Here is a 10,047-nt window from a genome sequence, read left to right as displayed (position 1 = left end):
AGTATTGTACACACCTGCTGATAAGTTTTTAACATAAATTAAAAATACTACCACACTAAATCCGTCCGACTAATTACTTCCTAATAAACTATTTACTTCTGCGATGTATCATCATAGCCGATAAGGGAGAGATAAAAACGTATCTTAAAAATCATTGCTCATGTACAAGAACCCACTAAAATAAACCTCGCCTATATAACTTTTATTAGCCCAAATTTTCATCGTGAAACGATAGCGACAAAAAACCAAATGTCGAAACATCTATTCTAAATAAAACCGTTAGTTGAAACCTAAGCTTTCATGTTGGTTGTCATTTTTCATCTAAACTCGTGCGAAACCAATTTTTAATCTAAGATATTAACGCCATAAAAGTTTTCCTATAAAATATAGCTTATTCTTAAAACTGAAAATATCCGAAGGAACTATCGAGTTTTGACGACAAATCAACTTTTATTTGAAAAAATTCAGGCGCTAAACTGTATGCCCATGATGAATGTAACATTGTGTAATCGGAAAAAGCTATTTACGAATTATGTAATTAACCAGAGTAAACACCTTTTAAAAATATATACAAATAATTTTGACAACAGAAAATGCCTAGAAAAGATTAATAAATATATAACATATTAACAAGATAGTTGACTGCAATAATACTAAATTAGTTTATTTGACAGCAAAGAACGAGGACAGAAGGCAAGGTAGAGTCAAACCATTGAAGACAATGACTACAATACTATATTGTGAATATGAACTATCACTAAATATTATGATACAATATTTGACGAACACATATTATTAATGAAAAGAGATATTATGAATATTTTTTAGACAAAGTATATAAGCAACCAAAAGCAGCACAAGTAGCTTTAATCACAGTAGGAAAACAACTTTTAAAATAAATCACAAAGAAACTTGGGAAATTAGCAAACTATATAAGTCACTATAATTAATTACAAAACATGAGAACATAAAGAGGAGGAAATGCAATGATGAAAAAGAAAGATAAAACTAAAAGTTGAATAAGTAACACAGTTTGCTTTTTACATGGAAACTGGTACATCTTTTATAATTAAAGCCTCTTTAAAAGAGAAAGATTTAGTTTGAAGTCCTGAGTTATTACAAGCTCCTGTGAATGGAAGAGCACCAAAAACAGGTTCATAGTTAGTTGGCTTGATATGATCGATGATTTTTTCGTTGGAACGGTTATTAAGAGACATATTTGAATGCAGTGTAGAATCTGTGTTACAATTGTTATTATCGTTTAATAAACCATCTGAAAATAGCAAACCTTTTATATCAGGTTCTAAATCGCTTTCGGTAGATTGGGATACAGAGTTTATAGGAAGAGAAAAGTTTTTCAAATTTTCATTACAATCTATTAGTATAAAGCCAGCCGTATCAGAAAGGGGGGATGAAGTGTGTATACTTGAAAGACAAGTCTTTGTGAGTAGAGTCGGACTAACAGATGACGGTAGCGAATCCGATACAGATTTCGAGAGCAGATTAGAATTGTGGTCTACTGTGAAGCAAGAAAATGGATGCTTTCCATCAATAATTTTTGAAATAGCACGACTATCAGTTGACATAACTTGACTACAACGCTTACTGCAGTTATTCAGAGCATTAAAACTCCCGGAGTGTCTTTTTTTGTGGTACATTAAAATGGACTCTCTTCGAAGAGACGAAGATGCTTGAGAGGAAATCCATGTAGTAAGGCGAGTTGAACGCCGTGTTGGCTTAGGAAACAATATACAGGATTCAATAGATTCAAAATCCAAAATAGATGGACTTGAATCACCTTCAGAACACTGGCTATCTGATGATTCTGTGCTTACCAGTTCCTGGCTAGATTGGATACATTTAGCCAACGATGACTCTTGTTTACCAGACGAATTAGCACTAGGTTTTTTACAGTCTACAGTCAAGTTTGCTATTTTCCGCTTTTTTGTTCTTCGTACCATCTTATGAGGAGGGAATAGGTCATAACGATGTCCAGTGAGATAATCAATGATGCGCACATCACGTAAACGGCAACGGCTACCTTGAATATAATCTAAAACATCTAAAGCACGATCAACGCCTGATGAGAAAGCACCATGAGTACATTGTTGACCACCAGAACTGTCAACGGTACCTTCACCTGCAAAAAGCAACTTCGGACAAACCTGTAGTAAAAACAAGTTGGAATAGCGTGTAAGTGATGAGAATATTTTGGACCGTCTTAAAATATATTAATATTGCATATAGAAAGATTATGGTAAAACCAGAAACATAGCTTAAATACATTGGGGAACATTGCAATTTTAGGAAGGACTATGTAGATCGAATAATAAATTTAATAGCTTCTTGCAATAAATGAGTCCCTGTGATGATAAGGATATTCTTACCCCGAACAGTGTGTTTAAATGTTTATGGCGATCCACTTATAAAGCGAGATTCTCCGACATCTATGTAATAATTTCCATATTTTAAAAATACCACTTGGAATTATGTGAGTTGTCTGGCCTTTAAATGTTTACTTAGGACAATCTGTCTGAAGACAAACATCTCAATAGGGGATTGATTTCTACAGCGATCTCACACACTAAATTAAGTCACACTCTAAACATTATTGATAACAGAATATTACTAAAAGTTGTGATTTTCCACTGTCGATATGTTTGTGAATTGGTTAGTCTCTATTAATACTAATGTTCTAATTCCATTACCTCATAGCCAAAAGCACTATCTACTAAGAAGTGGTTACATCCAATAAACTGGCACCAATTAAAATAAAATATTCACCCTATTAGTCACTGATAAATCAAATATGTAAGCAAACATGATTAATTAGTTCAATTTAAAGAAATAATAAGATTATAACTAACTGCGGAAGGCAGGCTACTTGCATAAGCTTGTCGATCAGCGTCACTGCAGCCAACCTCGCCAGCAGTATAAGCACCCAAACTAAACGGGTCTTCTGACCATCGAGTAACGTGAGTGTATATAGGTTCAGGCAATGGACACTGAGAAGTGTACATACCACCTAATAAATCTAGTAAAGTTTTGACGACAGCTTGATCAGATCGACCAGTAATCCTGAGCTTTGAACCACCCCATACGTGAGCAACCAGAACACCTGGATTTCCATAAAAGTCACAATTAAGTATATGAAGGTAAGCGCCGGGACACGTAATATGAGGCGTGTCACGATCCCAAAAAATTTCTGATGGGTTAAACATTAAAATAACCTAAAAGGGAAAAAGCGGGATACCTATTAGTTATCATAAAGTATGTTAACAATACCCTCATTCATTAAAGCAAACACATGAAGACTACAATTCATTGTCAAATGGCTTTCTAACACAGAAATTATACAAGTTTCATTAAACAACAACCACGTAAGAAATAATCTATTATATCTACATACAATAAGTCAAAAATATAAGGAAAGATTATAGAAAATATCATGCTTGATGATTTTAATGAAAACTGAAGGTATAATCCAAACTGTATCTAGAATATTTCGAAAGCATTTTGTCATAATCTCTCTTATTACGACTCAGCTATTCTTATTGTCCAGTATTCTTGGACACCCACTCACTCGACAAGTCCTCAAATCAGAACACGGTTGAACAGGAACGTAATTACATTCCAAATAACAAGGTTGGATGGAAGTAGGAATCTGTGGTGTTTGTATGAACTAATAATTCTTTTGTACTTGATGTGTGCCCGATTTTGAATTCGTAATACAATACATTCGTTTGTGCTCACCTAGTTCTACCTAACATGAATTGTGCTATTTCGGGGATTCCTAGATCATATGATAATCCAAATGCTTCTAAGTATCACAGAATCACAATATGAAAAACGTTAGTATATTTGTAGTTTTTACATGAAAAGATCCTATTGTCTTCTCCAAGTATCCACTAGCGCTGATTGGTTATGAAATAGCCAATTAGAGCGCCCCAACACAATCCTGTAAGAAACATCCTTCAATCGAATTTACATCCCGTTAACACACCTATATTATAATCACTTTTTTTCAGTTGAACAAAAAGGTTACCATATGAGGGTTTGATACGGTAATTTTTAGTTATGAGGTCATCTAATTAACATTATTCGAAAATTTCAAAAACCATTTCTTTCGAACGGATAGTCTAATATCTATCAATATCAGCTTTGTTAGTTACCCTAATAATGTTTTTAGAATACAAGTAATTTACCATGATTATAAAAAAAAACCTAGTCTTGAAGTTCATACCTTCTGCTGGATTTTTTTCAGAAAAGTAAAAAGTGAAATTATTTTAAAGTGTAAAAATTGTGTTAGAACTACTTAATAAACGCACAAAGCCATGTAATAAATTTATACATCTTTTCAAGTATACAATCACTACCTGAATGGTAGCTGAAAATTTTGTGTTACTGTTTTCTTATTTCGATCCGGTTTACTTGAGAATTTTTAAACGTAGATTTTTATTAAAGTTGTACATATTTTATAGCATAAAACTTGCATCATGATGTAAGTTATTTTACATTGAATGAGCACATGAATATCAAACGTTCAAGGTAGAGAAATTCCTGTGAAACTGAACAAATGTTTCAAGAAACTTTAACAGTGTTTTTATCCACTAATGATAACCACACACTTTTACATTACTCAATATTACATATATGAGATATAAAATTTGGAACTCATAATGATAGCAGTGATAGACTTTACGATCACTGTATACTTTTAATATTGAATGCATTAAATTGTACACTTAACATTTAGACCATTAATACGACGATATAAAATGTTGCAATTTCAGAAGAGAAATCACCAGGCAATTTTGATTTTAAAGTGTAAATTTAGTGGTGACTAGTGACTTTTAATCCAGCCTGAATATCGCTCTACATAATACAAGATTCCTCGAAATAACACAAAAATGAAAATATACAATTTATTTCGACGCAACCAACTAAATGCAGTAATATATTTCCAGAGAGAATTTCTAACGAAAACGTACGGTAATTTGAAGTAAACAAAGTATAGTGGACCATTTCCTTTCTAGGATGAGTCCACTTAGTTATAATACTGTTAAAAAGCCTATATATATATATATATATATATATATATATATATATATATATATATATATATATATATATATATTCATATATATATTCATATATATATTCATAGGAGCGAAACTGGTATGAAAATATCAGATTATTGCTCCTAAATTTTGGTAGAACGGTGGCTAAGGCACTCAGCTTTCAATCAACAAGTTAAAAGTTCAAAACTCATCCCACTTAATTCAGTCAGAGCAGCAGGGAATCAGTAATATCATTAGTCATCACACAAATAACGTGGCTCAAAGCAAAGTACATGAACTTGTAATTGACAAGTTAAACTATATTGTGAAGTTTACAAAGAGTATTTTATCATAAGTTTTTCAGCCAATAGTTTATTCCACATTGACTGATATTTCAGATAACTTATAACCTTTCAGTTAATATATTTTTTTCAATACTATGATTATATCTGTAAAACAACTCATGCTATCAAGTTAAACAACGTTACAAACTGCACGAAAATCCACAGTCAGTTTACCTTATTATGAGTTTCTGCTCCCAACTTTGGAATACCAAGACGATCTATTGCAAGTCTTTTCCTTGAAGGCAAACACGGATGAAAATGGATGGCACTACGACGATCAAGGCCTTTGAGTACACCAACAGGGACTGTTATGATGCAGAAGCGTGCAAAATAACGCCTAGAAGATTGCCTGTTGAAAACCAACGTAGACGATTCCCCTGAGTACTGTGCCACATCAACACATACTAGATTAGAAGACTCAATAAAATCCATAAGAGTTTTAGTAGACCATGAGGCAGCACTGTCATGAATTAATTGGATATTAATTTCTTCATTAGATTTACTAAAGTCTGTGTGATTTGACCAATACACATGCCGTGCAACACATCGGTGATGAATGTCTACACCAGACGCTAGAAATTCGACAAACTTTGAGAACCCATCTAAAACTAAACGATCCTCCCATTTGTGATCGGTTCGACGAGCAATACTCTTACACGAGCCATTCAAACTTAAGTGGGTTCTTTTTTCTTGCAACCAATCCAAATAGATTCTTTTGGACACAGAGCTCGGTTGGTCAACATTCAGAGCTAAACCTGCCATAGCATCAGCTTCGAAATGAGGTCCCAAAGAAAGTTTAGGAGAGAGTCTATGAGCCGGATTTACATACGCTATGTATCGGGCAAAAAGGGAATCAAAAATGCCCTTTTCTCTTCGAGAAAGAGTCGGAGAAGTTCGGTAGCCTGCTTTGTATAGTAAATGAAGACATGATTCTAGAGCACTATAAGTAACAAAACAAAAAAAATTAGAAGAAAGCCAACATATAATCATGTGAGTAAATGCATTGATTTAACTCTATTAAATGATCACAGACAAATTTCTACCAAAGTAGTAGGGTTATATGAAGGGTGTCTTATACCGAACAAATAGTCTTTAAATAAGTTGGTAAAACGCGAGTACATATATTGTCACATCTTATGAGTTTAAAAGTAGAGCTGCAGGATAAATTATTCATAAAATCATGATATGAAGTTGAAAAAGTAACCTGGAAACTCAAGTAATACTCCAGTATCTGATGCAACATATCTCTCGAAACACATACACAAGCCAATTCTATAGACTTAAATAAGAATTTTTGAGAGCAGCTTATAAAGAGGTGATCTTAATATAATTTAATATAGACACTGGCGAAATAAAGTAAAGTGAAGACTAATGAAAGCTACTTAGACTGATATACATTTAGTTACTATTATATATATATATATATATATATATATATATATATATATATATATATATATATATATAAAGAGAGAGAGAGAGAGAGAGAGATTTATATTCCCTGTGAAATGAGTGAAAACTTGCACACGGAACAAACCTTGGTAAAGCAGTAGCTAAAGTTTTATTTGATCGATTCTCTTGTTTCTTCTGATTTGCTGCCATAAGAATGTACAGTAAGCATCTGTCAAGTAGAAAACTCATGTCCGCCACTTCCTCCAAGCCAATTTCCTTACCCGACTTATTATCTCGCCAAACAGCTACCTCTGGACATTCCCAACCCCGATGCGTACCTAGAACATCCCCAGCGGCAGGAGAAGTAGCGATTTTTAAACGACTAGCCAGAGTAAACAAAGGTTGAACATCCTGCGAATTGTTGCATCCATGAAGGTAGCTAGCCCCCAGGTCGACGACAGACTTATCTTGTGATTTGCCAGTAACAGAAGGAAGATCAACTGTATGAATCCGGCCACCACTTCTTGATCGCGCTTCTAAAACAATAGTTTTAAGTCCTTCATTAGTTAGTAGTTTGGCTGCAGCAAGTCCAGAAATACCGGCACCCAAAATAAGCACATCACAAAACGTGGCCTCTGACATTTTATAAGTAGCCTCAACGAGGATCGAGCTGCACAAAATAGCAAATAAAAATAAGAATTATGAGGTGAGTCAGATGTTTGGTAAGTACAGTAGTTCACCTCAGTAACAAGATACGTTTTCGAACACAATGACGCAAGTGATATTTATTAGGTGAGGGTCGATAGTATAATATCAATTTTACGAATGTCCTGTGTGGTATAAAGCGTTGCCAACGTCACTAAACGATTCCGTGACTACTTTTGATGGACAGACTATAGTCTATGAATTAACCGACCAGATATAAGATGAAGGGTCTTGGATTTTAACGAGAAAATCATTGATCTATTTGGTTAAGTGGCGTTTTATCGTTTTAGCTTATGTCAGCTCGTGACGAAAACCCGAAACCTAGTCCTAACTCCTGACTCTCATTTATAACCCTTACTAAGTTATAGTTAGTACGTGGATACTATCAAAGTCACTTTAGTGTCGCTCAAAGGTTGCTCATAAATTATATTCTCAACTAGTAAATAAATGTACGTTAAGCAAGATTATTTGGAAGCTGATTTCGGCTTCAACTGAAGTCTTTAAGTTCACCTTAATCTTAGTGAGGCTAGTGCCAAATTCGAGAGCCTGCTTTGAAATACCTGGTGATATTTTGACGGTTTTCTTAAATACTAGTAATTTTTAGCATAGTGTTGTGAAAACCATGTCTTCCAAATCCACTTTTAAGCATGTAAAACAATTTCTAAGCGGGAAGGAATTTTTCTAGGCTGGAACTCTAGGTTACTATTGTTTAAAAGTCAACAACTAAGCAACAATTACAAGAGACAGAAGTTACGAGAATACAGAACCAGATATACTTGGAGTCAAGTACGCCAGGAACCAAACTTTCCGCTCCCAACATTTGGTACTCAATCTTATTATAACGAAATTTTGAGACGTTTGTTTGTAGCCTTGATGTTTGTTGTGTGCAGGTTCAGTTTAAGGAGCCATTCACTAATGTAGGAATATAACCGATGTTATTCTGTGCAAGTCACGACTGGCACTCTCGCTTTCACTTTTGTTTACCGATTAGTTTGTAGTTTTGATGCAGTTGTTAGTGTTTTCTTTTGAAATTTTCCTTTTTGACAGTACCGTCTACTCAATCTGTACAGTCTTATTGACAGTTAACCGTCAATTAAATGTCTACCAAAAAACAGGAGGGTGCTTTTATCATATTACTTGTCAAAGAATACACAGGAGATAAGGGACTATCCAAGATAAAAAAAGATGCTCCTCAAAATTAACTACCTATTGGGTTTTGAGCGAAACCTGACACCCGAAATCACAACCTGTAGGAACCCATGCAGTTTCTAAAAAACTCTGTTTATGAACATTGAGTTCAAGGCAGATACTGCTGCAGGGATTCTGAAGAATCGTTAAAAAATCATTGAGGAATGTTTTTTACGCTACCCAGGCTGCCATTGTCCTCAAAATCCGCTACAATACCCATGGATTTATCAGAGATAAACTCTTGCCATGGGTCATATTATGTTTAAGTTCACTTGCTCATGTGAAGCAGAGTTCACTGGGCGCACAGAGCAAACATTTCGAAGTGCATCTCTGCATATTTTCCTAGGAAGCCTTCGAAACGTGAATGCAAAACGATCAGTAGTTGAATATTATGAGCATTGATCGTGTCGCTTCACCTGGAAAGCCTTTCGAAGTCATTCATACGGCCAGTCGATTCAATTCGAGAGAAAAACAGCCCGTAACTCGTGCATTCCAGAGGTTCTGGCAATCCATATTTTCAAACTTGAACTTTGTATGGAAAAGAAACACGTGCAATCTATTGTTCTTTCATGACTCTAGCAATTATTGTTCATAAAAAGTGGTCTGATTGTTAATACACCTGTCAAATGTTTTAAGTCTCAGTATTAGTTTTTTGATATTATAGCCATCACTTTTTTAATAACCACCAAGTGAAAAATTATTTTTCATACTATTATCTCTCGTCGAATTCTTTATCATCCACATGCTCCATGTAGTTTTGAAAGGAATAGAAGAAGCTTTCGCTTAACGGGAAAAAATTTGTAAATCATAATGAGATACTGTCCTTAGTCCTTAAGAATATGTATCGTGGTGTCGAGTTGAGATTAACTATGAACACCGCTACCAAAAAACACGTGCCAAGTAAATCAGAAGGCGAAGGTTGAACGTAACCAATGAAATCCATAAAATCCCTGAGAAGTCAAATATCAGAAGGCAATTGATGGACCAAATCGAGATATATTCGCTGGCGATCTCGTGGCATCGAAAAGATACCGAGATCGTGCCAGGATAGAAGCTTGGTTACAGAACGTAACCGAATTCGCGCGAAGTTACAATCAAAGTGTAAGAATAAGAATGGGAGCACAATATAGCTGTCATTAGCACAGCCAAACTAAAGCACATTAAAACAAGCACTGGTACAGTTGGTTATAATAATAATTGTTTTTATTAAACCAGTCGTGTTCTCGTGATAAATGTGAGTCACTACAGGAGCCCCCCGCTAGAAAGGGTTTACACTTTCGATAAATAGCGGTTTAAATCGTGGGACTAATCGGCTGACGAGCGATTGTAGGACGGAAGAATTGGCGAACAGGAAAGCG

The 10,047-nt window shown here is 34.7% G+C and overlaps 1 protein-coding gene across 1 annotated transcript; it reads right to left on the bottom strand.

Moving 5' to 3' along the window:
• Positions 1 to 219: 219 nt before the first annotated feature.
• Positions 220 to 8,380, bottom strand: MS3_00007606 (uncharacterized protein). Its single transcript, XM_051215925.1, has 5 exons — positions 8,240 to 8,380; positions 6,942 to 7,466; positions 5,579 to 6,344; positions 2,868 to 3,230; positions 220 to 2,165 (listed from the first exon to the last, which is right to left on the bottom strand). Exons 2-5 carry the CDS (start codon positions 7,436 to 7,438, stop codon positions 1,041 to 1,043), a joined length of 2,751 nt encoding a protein of 916 aa, XP_051073728.1. The 5' UTR covers positions 7,439 to 7,466; positions 8,240 to 8,380; the 3' UTR covers positions 220 to 1,040.
• Between the last annotated feature and the right edge of the window lie 1,667 nt (positions 8,381 to 10,047).

The sequence above is a fragment of the Schistosoma haematobium genome, chromosome 1, assembly GCF_000699445.3.
Source record: "Schistosoma haematobium chromosome 1, whole genome shotgun sequence".
Classification (NCBI taxonomy): domain Eukaryota; kingdom Metazoa; phylum Platyhelminthes; class Trematoda; order Strigeidida; family Schistosomatidae; genus Schistosoma; species Schistosoma haematobium.
Note: the sequence above shows the minus strand (reverse complement) of the source record. Positions and strands in the feature narration are given on the sequence as shown.

Coding starts and splice junctions, on each gene's coding strand:
- MS3_00007606 (XM_051215925.1), bottom strand. CDS start 7,438: ATGTCAGAGGCCACGTTTTGTGATGTGCTTATTTTGGGTGCCGGTATT. Junction 6,345..6,941: donor TTAGCTACTGCTTTACCAAG/GTTTGTTCCGTG, acceptor TGTTACTTATAG/TGCTCTAGAATCATGTCTTC. Junction 2,166..2,867: donor CAAGTAGCCTGCCTTCCGCA/GTTAGTTATAAT, acceptor TTTTTACTACAG/GTTTGTCCGAAGTTGCTTTT.